Here is an 18,201-nt window from a genome sequence, read left to right on the forward strand (position 1 = left end):
TGTGTATAAGACAGTAGTTTTGGAATTGTTAGTTAGATTACTTGTTGGTTATTACTGCATTGTCGGAACTAGAAGCACAAGCATTTCGCTACACTCGCATTAACATCTGCTAACCATGTGTATGTGACAAATACAATTTGATTTGATTTGATTTGACCTGTCCAGCTCTGATACAGACTGACCCCTAGTGTATCATACCTGTCCAGCTCTAATACAGACTGACCCCTGTGTATCATACCTGTCCAGCTCTGATACAGACTGACCCCTGTGTATCATACCTGTCCAGCTCTGATACAGACTGACCCCTGTGTATCATACCTGTCCAGCTCTAATACAGACTGACCCCTGTGTATCATACCTGTCCAGCTCTAATACAGACTGACCCCTGTGTATCATACCTGTCCAGCTCTGATACAGACTGACCCCTAGTGTATCATACCTGTCCAGCTCTAATACAGACTGACCCCTGTGTATCATACATGTCCAGCTCTAATACAGACTGACCCCTGTGTATCATACCTGTCCAGCTCTAATACAGACTGACCCCCGTGTATCATACCTGTCCAGTGCGTCTCTACACAGCAGCGTAACGTTGGACCCTATCCTCCCGTACTGAACATCTGAAACTAGACAGGAGAGAACATACTGATACAGACTGACCCCTGTGTATCATACCTGTCCAGCTCTGATACAGACTGACCCCTGTGTATCATACCTGTCCAGCTCTGATACAGACTGACCCCTGTGTATCATACCTGTCCAGCTCTAATACAGACTGACCCCTGTGTATCATACCTGTCCAGCTCTGATACAGACTGACCCCTGTGTATCATACCTGTCCAGCTCTAATACAGACTGAACCCTGTGTATCATACCTGTCCAGCTCTAATACAGACTGACCCCTGTGTATCATACCTGTCCAGCTCTGATACAGACTGACCCCTGTGTATCATACCTGTCCAGCTCTGATACAGACTGACCCCTAGTGTATCATACCTGTCCAGCTCTAATACAGACTGACCCCTGTGTATCATACCTGTCCAGCTCTAATACAGACTGACCCCTGTGTATCATACCTGTCCAGCTCTGATACAGACTGACCCCTGTGTATCATACCTGTCCAGTGCGTCTCTACACAGCAGCGTAACGTTGGACCCTATCCTCCCGTACTGAACATCTGAAACTAGACAGGAGAGAACATACTGATACAGACTGACCCCTAGTGTATCATACCTGTCCAGCTCTGATACAGACTGACCCCTGTGTATCATACCTGTCCAGTGCGTCTCTACACAGCAGCGTAACGTTGGACCCTATCCTACCCGTCCAGCTCTGAACATCTGAAACTAGACAGGAGAGAACATACTGATACAGACTGACCCCTGTGTATCATACCTGTCCAGCTCTGATACAGACTGACCCCTGTGTATCATACCTGTCCAGCTCTAATACAGACTGACCCCTGTGTATCATACCTGTCCAGCTCTGATACAGACTGACCCCTGTGTATCATACCTGTCCAGCTCTAATACAGACTGACCTGATACAAATCTGTGTATCATACCTGTCCAGCTCTGATACAGACTGACCCCTGTGTATCATACCTGTCCAGCTCTGATACAGACTGACCCCCTGTGTATCATACCTGTCCAGTGCGTCTCTACACAGCAGCGTAACGTTGGACCCTATCCTCCCGTACTGAACATCTGAAACTAGACAGGAGAGAACATACTGATACAGACTGACCCCTGTGTATCATACCTGTCCAGCTCTGATACAGACTGACCCCTGTGAACATCTATCATACCTGTCCAGTGCTGTCTCTACACAGCAGCGTAACGTTGGACCCTATCCTCCCGTACTGAACATCTGAAACTAGACAGGAGAGAACATACTGATACAGACTGACCCCTAGTGTATCATACCTGTCCAGCTCTGATACAGACTGACCCCTGTGTATCATACCTGTCCAGTGCGTCTCTACACAGCAGCGTAACGTTGGACCCTATCCTCCCATACTGAACATCTGAAACTAGACAGGAGAGAGAGAGAGACATGTTAGATATTGTCTGCAGTGTGTAGCTACTGTTAACAGTGGTTTAAACAGTTAGTTCTCCCATCATAAGTCTTCAGTCTAGTCAGGATTTGCAAGCTACAGAACTACTGTTTGCAGCCGTATATACAGTGCCTTCAGAAAGTAGTCATACCCCTTGACTTATTCCACATTTTGTTGTGTTACAGCCTGAATTTACAATGGTTTAAATATGTTTTTTTCCTTACTTATCTACACACAATACCCCATAATGACATCACAATACCCCATAATGACATCACAATACCCCATAATGACATCACAATACCCCATAATGACAAAGTAAAGCAAATGTCTAAAAGCATTGAAAATGAAATACAGATATATCTCATTTACATACAGCAAATATTCACACCCCTGAGTCAATACTTTGTAGAAATATTTTTGAGTCATCTTGGGTATGTCTGTTTCAGCTTTGCAGTTCTTCATTTGGGGATTTTTTTTCTCATTCTTCTTTGTAGATTTTCTCAAGCTCTGTTAAGTTAGATGGGGAGCGGTGGTGAACAGCAATCTTCAAGTCTTTCCACATACTTTCAATAAGTCTATGCTTCGGCTGGGCCACTCACACACTTTCACATTCTTGTCCTGAAGCCATTCCAGCATTGCTTTGGCTGTATGCTTGGGGTCATTGTTCTGTTGGAATGTAAATCTTCACCCCAGTCTAAAGTCGTTTGCTCTCTGAAGCAAGTTCTCATCGAGGATTTGCCTGTATTTGGTTCCATTCATTGTTCCCTCTATCCTTACCAGTCTCCCAGTCCCTGAAACTGCCAGCACCATGCTTCACGGTAGGGTTGGTGTTAGACGGGTGATACATCTCTCTCTCTCTCTCTCTCTCTCTCTCTCTCTCTCTCTCTCTCTCTCTCTCTCTCTCTCTCTCTCTCTCTCTCTCTCGGTACCTAGGGGTCTGCTTGTTCACCCTGTTCACCCTGTTCCCTGTTCACCCACGACTGCGTGGCCATGCACGCTCCAACTCAATCATCAAGTTTGCGGACGACACAACAGTGGTAGGCTTGATTACCAACAACGACGAGACGGCCTACAGGGAGGAGGTGAGGGCCCTCGGAGTGTGGTGTCAGGAAAATAACCTCACACTCAACGTCAACAAAACTAAGGAGATGATTGTGGACTTCAGGAAACAGCAGAGGGAACACCCCCATCCACATCGATGGAACAGTAGTGGAGAGAGTAGCAAGTTTTAAGTTCCTCGGCATACACATCACAGACAAACTGAATTGGTCCACTCACACAGACAGCATCGTGAGGAAGGCGCAGCAGCGCCTCTTCAACCTCAGGAGGCTGAAGAAATTCGGCTTGTCACCAAAAGCACTCACAAACTTCTACAGATGCACAATCGAGAGCATCCTGGCGGGCTGTATCACCGCCTGGTATGGCAACTGCACCGCCCTCAACCGTAAGGCTCTCCAGAGGGTAGTGAGGTCTGCACAACGCATCACCGGGGGCAAACTACCTGCCCTCCAGGACACCTACACCACCCGATGCTACAGGAAGGCCATAAAGATCATCAAGGACATCAACCACCCGAGCCACTGCCTGTTCACCCCGCTGTCATCCAGAAGGCGAGGTCAGTACAGGTGCATCAAAGCTGGGACCGAGAGACTGAAAAACAGCTTCTATCTCAAGGCCATCAGACTGTTAAACAGCCACCACTAACATTGAGTGGCTACTGCCAACACACTGTCAATGACACTGACTCTACTCCAGCCACTTTAATCATGGGAATTGATGGGAAATTATGTAAATATATCACTAGCCACTTTAAACAATGCTACCTTATATAATGTTACTTACCCTACATTGTTCATCTCATATGCATACGTTGATACTGTACTCTATATCATCGACTGCATCCTTATGTAATACATGTATCACTAGCCACTTTAACTATGCCACTTGGTTTACATACTTATCTCATATGTATATACTGTACTCAATATCATCTACTGTATCTTGCCTATGCTGCTCTGTACCATCACTCATTCATATATCCTTATGTACATATTCTTTATCCCCTTACACTGTGTATAAGACAGTAGTTTTTTTTTTTTGAATTGTTAGTTAGATTACTTGCTCGTTGTTACTGCATTGTTGGAACTAGAAGCACAAGCATTTCGCTACACTCGCATTAACATCTGCTAACCATGTGTATGTGACAAATAAAATTTGATTTGATTTGATTTGCTTCAATGTCCGCATTCACCGTCTGCAGAACAGCATTGTTTGCCAACCCACAACGTTCTTCACATTTCTGCCTCAACTCCAAGAGAGCGGGATCTCTGCCATATCAATACAGGAGGGAATGTGTGTGTGTCTGTGTCCGCGTGTCTCTCTGTGTGTGTGTGTGTGTGTGTGTCTGTGTCCTCGTGTGTGTGTGTGTGTTGTTATCCTGATATCTGCTGGCTGGGTGAAATAGAACACTGTATAAGAACTTAATAATAAATAATAGAATCACTATATGAAAAAAAAATTGATTTTAATCAATTTTGAATTCAAGCTGTAACACAACAAAATGTGGAACAAGTTAGGGAATCATTTCTGAAGTTAAGGGGTATGAATCATTTCTGAAGGCCCTGTAGGTAGCTGGGTCTGTTACTCAGAATAGAATACAGTAGGGCTGATGGGTTTAGTTGCTCCAACTGGACCAGTCTGTTACTCAGAACAGAATACAGTAGGGCTGATGGGTTTAGTTGCTCCAACTGGACCAGTCTGTTACTCAGAACAGAATACAGTAGGGCTGATGGGTTTAGTTGCTCCAACTGGACCAGTCTGTTACTCAGAATAGAATACAGTAGGGCTGATGGGTTTAGTTGCTCCAACTGGACCAGTCTGTTACTCAGAACAGAATACAGTAGGGCTGATGGGTTTAGTTGCTCCAACTGGACCAGTCTGTTACTCAGAACAGAATACAGTAGGGCTGATGGGTTTAGTTGCTCCAACTGGACCAGTCTGTTACTCAGAATAGAATACAGTAGGGCTGATGGGTTTAGTTGCTCCAACTGGACCAGTCTGTTACTCAGAACAGAATACAGTAGGGCTGATGGGTTTAGTTGCTCCAACTGGTCCAGTCTGTTACTCAGAACAGAATACAGTAGGGCTGATGGGTTTAGTTGCTCCAACTGGACCAGTCTGTTACTCAGAACAGAATACAGTAGGGCTGATGGGTTTAGTTGCTCCAACTGGACCAGTCTGTTACTCAGAACAGAATACAGTAGGGCTGATGGGTTTAGTTGCTCCAACTGGACCAGTATGTTACTCAGAACAGAATACAGTAGGGCTGATGGGTTTAGTTGCTCCAACTGGACCAGTCTGTTACTCAGAACAGAATACAGTAGGGCTGATGGGTTTAGTTGCTCCAACTGGACCAGTATGTTATTCAGAACAGAGTTCTGGTTACCTTCATTGGTCCATATCTCTGATAGGGTGTTCACGGAGGAGGAGGAAAGGAGGAGGAGGAGACCAATGACTATCAGACCACCGGGACAGGACACAAGACCGGGCATCTGGGGAGAGACAGAGAGACAACCTGAGGACATGAGACGAGACCGGGCATCTGGGGAGAGACAGAGAGACAACCTGAGGACAGGACACGAGACCGAGCATCTGGGGAGGGACAGAGAGACAACCTGAGGACAGGACACGAGACCGGGCATTTGGGGAGAGACAGAGATACAACCTGAGGACATGAGACGAGACCGGGAATCTGGGGAGAGACAGAGAGACAACCTGAGGACATGAGACGAGACCGGGCATCTGGGGAGAGACAGAGATACAACCTGAGGACATGAGATGAGACCGGGCATCTGGGGAGAGACAGAGAGACAACCTGAGGACAGGACCCGAGACAGGACACGAGACCGGGCATCTGGGGAGAGAGAGAGAGAGAGAGACAACCTGAGAGAGACATCACTACTGTCAGAACCAAGAACACTGTGGCTCTCTGTCAATCAAATCAGCTCCAACAATCCAAACGAGGAGATGATGATTGGTGTTGGGAATTAACAGTCCAGATTGAACCTATCATTATCTCATTACAACAATCCAGATTGAATATACCATTATCTCATTTCACTAATGACACTTTAATAGGAGAAGGAAGCCCAGGTTAGAGTCTGAGTGTTACAGAGAGACAGAGAGAGAGACACAGAGACACAGAGAGAGAGACAGAGAGACAGAGAGAGTGAGAGAGACAGAGAGAAAGAGGGAGAGAGAGAGAGCTTCTTCCACTTTCCCCAACGCACAAGTGGTTATCTCCACCCTGCCACCATACAGCGGGTGAATGCAACATGTCTACCTGGTCCACTACTCCACCCTGGACTGAACAGCCTTTATGACCAGGTCCACCTGCAAGGCCCAACTCAGGAGATGAGAAGCAGGTACAGGGAGTGAACCATTTCATATAGATGGACATGCAACGGAACAGGAACAGCGTCTGGACATAAACACTACAAACAATGCTAGGACAGGGAACAACCCAGAGGAGCAGACATATACACAGGTACAATCAGCGCAGCTGCACGTAATGATGGTAACAGTGCGTATGATGACGGGTAGCCTGGCGCCCTCAAGCGCCAGGGAGGGGGAGCGGGAGCAGGCGTGACAGCACCTCTTCAAGGCATCAATCACCACCTTTGCCAGGACCCTGAAGTTTATCACAATAAAACCGCAGCCCTAACACCTCACGCAACAGAGCAACAGACACCCTGCCCAGACCAGGGAGACACTCTCCCAGACCTGCAAGACCCCCCCCCCTCTCCCGAAGAACCTGCACCGAGAGAACCCACGCCAATAGGACCTACACCCAGACCCCAGCATCACCAGCCACAGCCCAACTAGCTGAGACCGCCCCAAGCAAACCCTGGCCACATCCTATATAGGCCCCCATGAATCAGACCTATGCCCCTTCTGCCCCGCCCCCATGCCAAGGACCTCAACATGACAGCAGGACATATGCCCAGGCTGTGATCAGAGCAACAGGCCCAACCCCCTCTATTACACCCACCCAAGCCCCATCCTGCAACCTAAGAGGTATGTATCAGATGCTCAACATGATCTGCTCACCTACTGTAATGGTCTGATCCTGTAATGTTCTGGCTAGAAATGAATAAGGAAATGATCTCAACTGAGAAATATTTATTCCTTTGTGCTACCTAAAGTGCTTCCGGAAAGTATTCAGACCACTTGACTTTTCCCACATTACGTTACAGCCTTATTCTAAAATAGATTAAATCAATGTATTTCCTCATTAATCTACACAATACCCCCATAATGACATCACAATACCCCATAATGACATCACAATACCCCATTGTGTCAAAGCAAAAACAGGCTTTTAGAATGTTAGTATTAAAAAGTATTAGTATTAAAAACCCCAGAAATATCAAAAGTATTCAGACCCCTTCCCTTTTGCCACATTTTGTTACATTACAGCCTTATTCTAAAATAGATCATTTTTTAATTCCCTGATTTATTTACACACAATACCCCATAATGACATCACAATACCACATAATGACAAAGTGAATACAGGATTTTAGAAAGTTTTGCAAATTCATTACAAATGTATGCTGAAATCTGAAATCTAATTTTCTGAAATCTCATTACATAAGTATTCAGACCCTATTTTATGAGACTCGAAATTTAGCTCAAGTGCATCCTGTTTCCATTGATCATCCTTTTTCATTTTATTTCACCTTTATCTAACCATGTAGGCCAGTTGAGAACAAGTTCTCATTAACAACTGCGACCTGGTCAAGATAAACCAAAGCAGTGTGACACAGACAACAACACAGAGTTACACATGGAGTAAACAATAAACAAGTCAATAACACAAACAGGTCAATGACACAGTAGAAAAAAGAAAGTCTATATACAGTGTGTGCAAAAGGCATGAGGAGGTAGACAATAAATAGGCCATAGGAGCGAATAATTACAATTTAGCAGATTAACACTGGAGTGATAAATGATCAGATGATGATGTGCAAGTAGAGATACTGGTGTGCAAAAGAGCAGAAAAGTAAATAAAATAAAAACAATATGGGGATGAGGTAGGTACATTGGGTGGGCTATTTACCGATGGACTATGTACAGCTGCAACGATCGGTTAGCTGCTCAGATAGCAGATGTTTAAAGTTGGTGAGGGAAATAAAAGTCTCCAACTTTTTGAAATTCGTTCCAGTCACTGGCAGCAGAGAACTGGAAGGAAATGTGGCCACATGAGGTGTTGGCTTTGGGGGTGATCAGTGAGATATACCTGCTGGAACGTGTGCTACGGGTGGGTGTTGCTATGGTGACGTGAGTGAAGGAGGAATGAGTGAAGGAGGCTTTGTTGCGAAATAGAAAGCCGATTCTAGATTTGATTTTGGATTGGAGATGTTTAATATGAGTCTGGAAGGAGAGTTTACAGGCTAGCCAGACACCTAGGTATTTATAGTTGTCCACATATTCTAGGTCAGAACCGTCCAGGGTGGTGATGCTAGTCGGGCGGGCGGGTGCGGGCAGCGAATGGTTGAAAAGCATGCATTTGGTTTTACTAGCGTTTAAGAGCAGTTGGAGGCCACGGAAGTAGTGTTGTATGGCATTGAAGCTCGTTTGGAGGTTAGTTAACACAGTGTTCAAGAAAGGGCCAGAAGTATACAGAATGGTGTCGTCTGCGTAGAGGTGGATCAGGGAATCACCAGCAGCAAGAGCGACATCATTGATATATACAGAGAAAAGAGTCGGCCTGAGAATTGAACCCTGTGGAACCCCCATAGAGACTGCCAGAGGTCCGGACAACAGGTCCTCCGATTTGACACACTGAACTCTGTCTGCAAAGCAGTTGGTGAACCAGGCGAGGCAGTCATTAGAAAAACCAAGGCTATTGAGTCTGCCGATAAGAATATGGTGATTGACAGAGTCGAAAGCCTTGGCCAGGTCGATGAAGACGGCTGCACAGTACTGTCTTTTATCAATGGATAGCTGAGGTGCACCCATGACCAGCTCTGAAACCAGATTGCATAGGGGAGAAGGTATGGTGGGATTCAAAATGGTCGGTGATCTGTTTGTTAACTTGGCTTTCGAAGATTTTAGAAAGGCAGGGCAGTATGGATATAGGTCTGTAACAGTTTGGGTCTAGGGTGTCATCCCCTTTGAAGAGGGGGATGACCGCGTCGGCTTTCCAATCTTTAGGGATCTCGGACGATACGAAAGAGAGGTTGAACAGGCTGTTAATAGGGGTTGCAACAATGGCGGCGGATAGTTTTAGAAAGAGAGGGTCCAGATAGTCTAGCCCGGCTGATTTGTACGAGTCCAGGTTTTGCAGCTCTTTCAGAAACATCTGCCGTCTGGATATGGGTGAAGGAGAAGCTGGGGAGGCTTGGGCGAGGAGCTGTGGGGTGTGCAGAGCTGTTGACCGGGGTTGGGGTAGCCAGGAGGAAAGCATGGCCAGCCGTTGAGAAATGCTTATTGAAATTGTCAATTGTTACCTAGCCACAGTGCAGTGGGCAGCTGGGAGGTGCTCTTGTTCTCCATGGACTTTAGTGTCCCAGACTATCTAGGATGGTGAGGAAATTACTTTTAAAGAATGACCAGCCATCCTCTACTGACGGGATGAGGTCAATATCCTTCCAGGATACCCGGGCCAGGTCGATTAGAAAGGCCTGCTCGCAGAAGTGTTTTAGGGAGCGTTTGACAGTGATGAGGTGTGGTCGTTTGACTGCGGGCCCATAGCGGATACAGGCAACGAGGCAGTGATCGCTGAGATCCTGATTGAAATCAGCGGAGGTGTATTTGGAGGGCAAGTTGGTCAGGATAATGTCTATGAGGGTGCCCATGTTTACGGATTTAGGGTTGTACCTGGTGGGTTCCTTGATGATTTGTGTGACATTGAGGGCATCTAGCTTAGATTGTAGGACTGCCGGGGTGTTAAGCATTTCCCAGTTTAGGTCACCTAACAGAACAAACTCTGAAGCTAGATGGGGGCGATCAATTCACAAATGGTGTCCAGGGCACAGCTGGGAGCGGAGGGGGGTCGATAGCAGGCAGCAACAGTGAGAGACTTATTTCTGGAAAGGTGGATTTTTAAAATTAGAAGTTCAAACTGTTTGGGTATAGACCTGGAAAGTATGACAGAACTTTGCAGGCTCTCTCTGCAGTAGATTGCAACTCCTCCCCCTTTGGCAGTTCTATCTTGACGGAAAATGTTGTAGCTGGCTATGGAAATCTCAGAATTGTTGGTGGCCTTCCTAAGCCAGGATTCAGACACAGCAAGGACATCAGGGCTTGGATTACTGACCTCTGCCTGCCTTGACCTGTCTATTGCCCCTGTCGGAATATTAAACTATTGTTTATTCAACGTGGATCTGGGTCTTACCTTTATACCGGATAGATGAGGGGGGAAAACAATTTAATCCATTTTAGAATAAGGCTGTAATGTAACAAAATGTTGAAAAGGTCAAGGGGTCTGAATACTTTCCAAATGCATATATCAACAAATTGTCTAGGGCATTAGAACAGTCTGCAGCACCCGGCCTCACCCTACCAGAATCTGAAGTCAAAAGTCGACTGTTTGCTGACGATCTAGTGCTTTTGCCCAACCAAGGAGGGCCTACAGCAGCACCTAGATCTTATGCACAGACCTGGGCCCTGACGGTGAATCTCAGTAAGACAAAAATAATGGTGTTCCAAAAAAGGTCCAATTGCCAGGACCAAAAATACAAATTCCATCTATACACCGCTGCCCTAGAGCACACAAAAAACTACACCTACCTCGGCCTAAACATCAGCACCACAGGATATTTCCACAACGCTGTAAAAATTCTGAGAGACATGGCAAGAAGGGCCTTTTACAGCTTTTTAAGCTGGTCTTGGGGCTCTGTTCACAAACACAAACATACCCCACAGAGCCCCAGGACAGCAACACAATTGGACCCAAACAAATCCTGAGAAAACTAAAAGACACATTGGAAAGAAAAAGAAAGAATTGACCAAAAAACTGAGCAAACTGGAATGTGATTTGGCCATAAACAGAGAGGACACAGTGGCAGAATACCTGACCACTGTGACTGACTCAAAATTAAGGAAAGTTTTGACTATGTACAGACTCAGTGAGCATAGCCTTGCTATTGAGAAAGGCCGCCGTAGGCAGACCTGGCTCTCAAGAGAAGACAGGCTATGTGCACTCTGCCCACAAAATGAGGTGGAAACTGAGATGCACTTCCTAACCTGCTGCAAATGTATGACCATATTAGAGACACATATTTCCCTCAAATTACACAGATCCACAAAGAATTTCAAAACAAATCCAAATTTAATAAACTCCCTTACTGTTTCTACTGCGTGAAATACCACAACATGTTCCATCACAGCAGTAAGATTTGTGACCCATTTCCACAAGAAAAGGGCAACCAGTGAAGCAAACACCATTGTAAATACAACCCATATTTATTTATTTTCCCTTTTGTACATCATTACAACACTGTATATATGGCCAGCAGCATACCACTGCTGGCTTGCTTCTGAAGCTAAGCAGGGTTTGTCCTGGATAGGAGACCAGATGCTGCTGGAAGTGGTGTTGGAGGGCCAGTAGGAGGCACTCTTTCCTCTGGTCTAAATAATAATAATACTTTTTTTTTTAAATGTCCCAATGCCCCATGGCAGTGATTGGGGACACTGCCCTGTGTAGGGTGCCGTCTTTCAGATGGGATGTTAAACGGGTGTCCTGACTTGCTGAGGTCATTAAAGATCCCATGGGACTTATTGTAAGAGTAGGGGTGTTAACCCCGGTGTCCTGGCTAAATTCCCAAGCTGGCCATCACGGTCACCTAATAATCCCCAGTTTACAATTGGCACATTCATCCCCCTCCTCTCCCCTGTAACTATTCCCCAGGTCATTGCTGTAAATGAGAACGTGTTCTCAGTCAACTTACCTGGTAAAATAACAGATAAATGACATTTGAAATGTCTTGATTCTTTTTGTTGACTGTTCATTTTTATTGTTTATTTCACTTTTGTTTATTATCCATTTCACTCACTTTGGCAATGTAAATATATATGTAAATATATATGTAAATATACATATATATATATGTAAATATATATGTAAATATACATATGTATATGTAAATATATATATGTTTTACATGCCAATAAAGCCCTTTGAACTGAACTGAATACGATTTTCTAGTATATTCATTCAAATAAAAAAAGATATTTGGGCATCTTACCTCACAAATGCTGTGGAACTGATTACACAGACAAACCATTTCTCTATGGACCTCACTTTGTGTAAAGGGGGCATTCTCATGCTGAAACAGGAACGGGTCTTCCCCAAACTATTGCCACAAAGTTGGAAGCATAGAATCATCTAGAATGTCATTGTATGCTGTAGCGTTAAGATTTCCCTTCACTGGAACTAAGGGGCCCGAACCATGAAAAACATTAATCCTCATCCACCAAACTTTACAGTTGACACTATGCATTTGGACAGGTACCATGGAAACCCATTGCAAGTATCTCTCAATGAACAGTTAATGTGCTGATGTTGCTTCCAGAGGCAGTTAATAACTCAGCAGTGAGTGTTTCAACCGAGGACAGACAATTTGTACACACTATGCACTTCAGCAGTCCCATTCTGTGAACTTGTGTAGCCTAACACTTCCCAAGTGTCACTGAAACAGCAGAATCCAGTCATTTGAAGGGGTGTCCACATACTTTTGTATATATAATGTACACAATTACATTGTGCATGTTCATTTATATAGTACATTATATTCAACATGTCCTCACCTGGGATTTGAACTCACAACCTCTTGGTTCACAGCATTCCGATCTTTCTGCTATCCACCATGTCTGGGTCAATTACTGATTTCACCTGCATTGATACGCTTTGCACAATATCAGCTCTGTTAAAATAATACTCAAGAAAAACTATTGCATTCATCATAGCGGTTAAGGAGTAACATTAAAACAGAGAACTATGCACCACCAACATTAAGGTACATTTCAGTTGGTCCAGAACAGAGCAGAACAGTTGGACCCTTAAATATACACGGAGGGCATCAATAAAACATCAATTTCTCCTGGCTCAAAGTAGAGAAGAAAGTGACTGCATCACTACCTGTATTTGTCAGAGGTATTAATGTGTTGAATGCACCTAACTGTCTGTTCAAAACAGCTAACAGTCAGCTCAGACAGCCATACATACCCCACAAGACATGCCACCAGAGGTCTCTTCACAGTCCCCAAGTCCAGAACAGACTCTGGGAAACACACAGTACTACATAGAGCCATGACTACATGCACTTGGCAGCAGCTAATTGGGATCCTAATAAATACAACCTCTATTAGACAACTATACTGAAAATAAATCAAATTAGTAAATTAAATTAGTAAATCAAATCAATGAGAGACTAGTCAGACGAACTGATAATTGACCCCAGATGTGGTGGAAAGCAGGAAGATCGGAATGCCAGAATACCATTTAATAAATCTTCTTAGGGAGGATGTTCCCTCGGGGGGATCAAATCAGCGGGTAGTCAGCGGATATTTTAGAGCGTCACTGATCGTTTTTCGATAAAATTCAAACTTTCATTAAAACACACATGCAAGGTATTGAATTAAAGCTACACTCGTTGTGAATCTAGCCACCGAGTCAGATTTGTAAAATGCTTTTCGGCGAAAGCATGAGAAGCTATTATCTGATAGCATGTAACACCCCAAAAGACCCGTAGAGGATGTAAACAAAAATAATTAGCGTAGTCGGCGCTACACAAACCGCACAATAAAATATAAAACATTCATTACCTTTGACCATCTTCTTTCTTGGCACTCCTTGATGTCCCATAATCAATACTGGGTCTTTTTTGGATTAAATCGGTCCATATATAGCCTAGATATCGATCTATGAAGACTGTGTGATAAACGGAAAAAATAGCGTTTCATAACGTAACGTCATTTTTTAAAAGTTAAAAAGTCGACGATAAACTTTCACAAAACACTTCGAAATACCTTTCTAATGCAACTTTAGGTATTACTACACGTTAATAAGCTATAAAAATCATCAGGAGGCGATGTAAATTCGATAGTTGGTCGTGTGGAAAAATGTCCGGAAAAACACAGAGACAATGCCTCAGGTCGGTGGTCGGAGGGAATCGGTTCCCTTTGGTCGGATCTACCAAGAATCAAATCAGAATCAAATGAGGAGACTCTATACATCCTGTGGAAGCTGTAGGTACTGAAAGCTCGGCCTCATTTAATACGGTTCACCTTTAACAATTCATGGAAGTGGCGCATGGATATTTTTTTCCATCTCCAGTGATCAGATTTTCCTGCGCTTTTCGATGAAACAGACGTTCTGTTATAGTCACAGCCGTGATTTAAACAGTTTTAGAAACGTCTGAGTGTTTTCTATCCACACATACTAATCATATGCATATACTATATTCCTGGAATGAGTAGCAGGGCGCTGAAATGTTGCGCGATTTTTAACAAAAAGCTGCGAAAATTCGCAGCCTCCCCAAGAGTTAACAGAGAAATGCATTCTGGTCCCAGATCGGTTAGTTCTCTGGCCAACTCCACTGCTCAATGTTAAACTATGTTTGGCATGGCAATATGAGTGACAAGGACTCCCAGGATCCCGATTGGTGCAACGGTCTAACGAGTCCCGACAAGGACTCCAAGGATCCAGATTGGTGCAGTGGTCTAAGGCACCGCATCGCAGTGCAAGAAGCGTCACTACTAGTCCCTGGTTCAAATCCAGGCTGTATCACAACCGGCTGTGATTGGGAGTCCCAAAGGGCGGCGGACAATTGGCACATCGTTGTCCAGGTTTGGCTGGGGAAGGTTTGGCTGGGGTAGGCCGTCATTGTAAATAATAATTTATTCCCTAACGGAGTTTCCTAGTTAAATAAAGGTAAAAACAAAACAAAAAAATGACTGACACTCAGACTAGGAAAAAATGTGCCAAGTGTTGTCATCATCTACCAATAGCCAGTATTTCTATTGGCTTATCACAGTGTTCTGATCTCACATGGTGCTGCTACATACAGCACTGAGGTACTGTTCCTGAAGCTACCCACTGAGACCCCTCTCTCTCTGTCTATTTCTCTCTCTATATCAATTCAATAGGCTTTATTGGCATGGGAAACACATGTTAACATTGCCAAAGCAAGAGAAATAGACAATCAAAAGGGTTTTTTTCTTTTAGTTTTAATAACAGTAAACATTACACTCACCAAAGTCCCAAAGGAATAGAGACATTTCAAATGTCATATAATGGTTATAATGATGTGCAAAAAGAATATAGGCATTTCAAATGTTATATTTAATGAATCCTCTACGGGATCGGTTGAGATTCAAATGTCATGCTAATCACATTAGCGCATGTAAGTAACATCAAACTTTCCAGGACATAGACATGTCGTATATGGGCAGAAAGCTTACATAATTGTTCATCTAACTGCAATGTCCAATTTACAGAAGCTATAACAGTGAAAGGATACCATGCTATTGTTTGAGGAGAGTGCACAACAACAAAACACGTATCACAGCAACTGGCTTCATACATTCACCTCTGAAGGTAAATTATGTACTTATATTCAGTCAATAGACTACAAGTCAATGGAGTTACACTAATATATACCCACTGTTCAGATAGAGACTGGGTAACTAGTACTAATATATACTCACTGTTCAGATAGAGACTGGGTAACTAGTACTAATATATACTCACTGTTCAGATAGAGACTGGGTAACTAGTACTAATATATACTCACTGTTCAGATAGAGACTGGGTAACTAGTACTAATATATACTCACTGTTCAGATAGAGACTGGGTAACTAGTACTAATATATACTCACTGTTCAGATAGAGACTGTGTAACTAGTACTAATATATACTCACTGTTCAGATAGAGACTGGGTAACTAGTACTAATATATACTCACTGTTCAGATAGAGACTGGGTAACTAGTACTAATATATACTCACTGTTCAGATAGAGACTGGGTAACTAGTACTAATATATACTCACTGTTCAGATAGAGACTGGGTAACTAGTACTAATATATACTCACTGTTCAGATAGAGACTGGGTAACTAGTACTAATATATACTCACTGTTCAGATAGAGACTGGGTAACTAGTACTAATATATACTCACTGTTCAGATAGAGACTGGGTAACTAGTACTAATATATACTCACTGTTCAGATAGAGACTGTGTAACTAGTACTAATATATACTCACTGTTCAGATAGAGACTGGGTAACTAGTACTAATATATACTCACTGTTCAGATAGAGACTGGGTAACTAGTACTAATATATACTCACTGTTCAGATAGAGACTGGGTAACTAGTACTAATATATACTCACTGTTCAGATAGAGACTGGGTAACTAGTACTAATATATACTCACTGTTCAGATAGAGACTGGGTAACTAGTACTAATATATACTCACTGTTCAGATAGAGACTGGGTAACTAGTACTAATATATACTCACTGTTCAGATAGAGACTGGGTAACTAGTACTAATATATACTCACTGTTCAGATAGAGACTGGGTAACTAGTACTAATATATACTCACTGTTCAGATAGAGACTGGGTAACTAGTACTAATATATACTCACTGTTCAGATAGAGACTGGGTAACTAGTACTAATATATACTCACTGTTCAGATAGAGACTGGGTAACTAGTATTAATATATAATCAATGAGAGGCGATCTGACTCAGGAGAGGCGATCTGACTCAGGAGAGGCGTTCTGACTCAGGAGAGGCGTTCTGACTCAGGAGAGGCGTTCTGACTCAGGAGAGAACCATAGAGGCGTTCTGACTCCAGAACCATAGAGGCGTTCTGACTCCAGAACCATAGAGGCGTTCTGACTCCAGAACCAGAGAGGTGTTCTGACTCCAGAACCAGAGAGGTGTTCTGACTCAGGATAGGTGTTCTGACTCAGGAGAGGCGTTCTGACTCAGGAGAGGCGATCTGACTCAGGAGAGGCGTTCTGACTCAGGAGAGGCGTTCTGACTCAGGAGAGGAGATCTGACTCAGGAGAGGCGTTCTGACTCAGGAGAGGCGTTCTGACTCAGGAGAGAAGTTCTGACTCCAGGAGGCGTTCTGACTCCAGAGAGAAGGCGTTCTGACTCCAGAACCAGAGAGGCGTTCTGACTCCAGAACCAGAGAGGCGTTCTGACTCCAGAACCAGAGAGGTGTTCTGACTCCAGAACCAGAGAGGTGTTCTGACTCAGGAGAGGCGTTCTGACTCAGGAGAGGCGATCTGACTCAGGAGAGGCGATCTGACTCAGGAGAGGCGTTCTGACTCAGGAGAGGCGATCTGACTCAGGAGAGGCGTTCTGACTCAGGAGAGAAGTTCTGACTCCAGAACCATAGAGGCGTTCTGACTCCAGAACCATAGAGGCGTTCTGACTCCAGAACCATAGAGGCGTTCTGACTCCAGAACCATAGAGGCGTTCTGACTCCAGAACCAGAAAGGTGTTCTGACTCCAGAACCAGACAGGTGTTCTGACTCAGGAGAGGTGTTCTGACACAGGAGAGGTGTTCTGACTCAGGAGAGGTGTTCTGACTCCAGAACCATAAAGGCGTTCTGACTCCAGAACCATAGAGGCGTTCTGACTCCAGAACCATAGAGGCGTTCTGACTCCAGAACCATAGAGGCGTTCTGACTCAGGAGAGGCGTTCTGACTCAGGAGAGGTGCTCTGACTCCAGAAGCGGAGAGGCGTTCTGACTCCAGAACCAGAGGCGTTCTGACTCAGGAGAGGCGTTCTGACTCAGGAGAGGTGTTCTGACTCCAGAAGAGGAGAGGCGTTCTGACTCCAGAACCAGAGAGGCGTTCTGACTCCAGAACCAGAGAGGCGTTCTGACTCCAGAACCAGAGAGGCATTCTGACTCCAGAACCAGAGAGGCATTCTGACTCAGTAGAGGCGTTCTGACTCCAGAACCAGAGAGGCGTTCTGACTCCAGAACCGGAGAGGCGTTCTGACTCCAGAACCAGAGAGGCGTTCTGACTCCAGAACCAGAGAGGCATTCTGACTCAGTAGAGGCGTTCTGACTCCAGAACCAGAGAGGCGTTCTGACTCCAGAACCA

At 44.4% G+C, this 18,201-nt stretch overlaps 1 protein-coding gene across 5 annotated transcripts in view; it reads right to left on the bottom strand.

Moving 5' to 3' along the window:
* The window catches only part of LOC121840225 (interleukin-11 receptor subunit alpha-like), a 62,402-nt gene that overhangs the window by 31,623 nt on the left and 12,578 nt on the right, over positions 1–18,201 (bottom strand). For 2 of the 5 annotated variants that reach the window (XM_042302792.1, XM_042302794.1), the window contains exons 1-3: positions 13,892–13,927; positions 5,505–5,972; positions 1,966–2,032 (exon numbers count right to left, since the gene is read on the bottom strand). In XM_042302792.1, the coding sequence (XP_042158726.1) occupies positions 1,966–2,032; positions 5,505–5,972; positions 13,892–13,901 (545 nt within the window). In that variant the 5' untranslated portion in view covers positions 13,902–13,927. Of the gene's footprint in view, positions 1–1,965; positions 2,033–5,504; positions 5,973–13,891; positions 13,928–18,201 lie in introns of those variants that run through there. The other 3 variants (XM_042302796.1, XM_042302795.1, XM_042302793.1) reach the window with 3 other exon arrangements.

This window comes from Oncorhynchus tshawytscha, linkage group LG20 (assembly GCF_018296145.1).
Source record: "Oncorhynchus tshawytscha isolate Ot180627B linkage group LG20, Otsh_v2.0, whole genome shotgun sequence".
Lineage (NCBI taxonomy): Eukaryota > Metazoa > Chordata > Actinopteri > Salmoniformes > Salmonidae > Oncorhynchus > Oncorhynchus tshawytscha.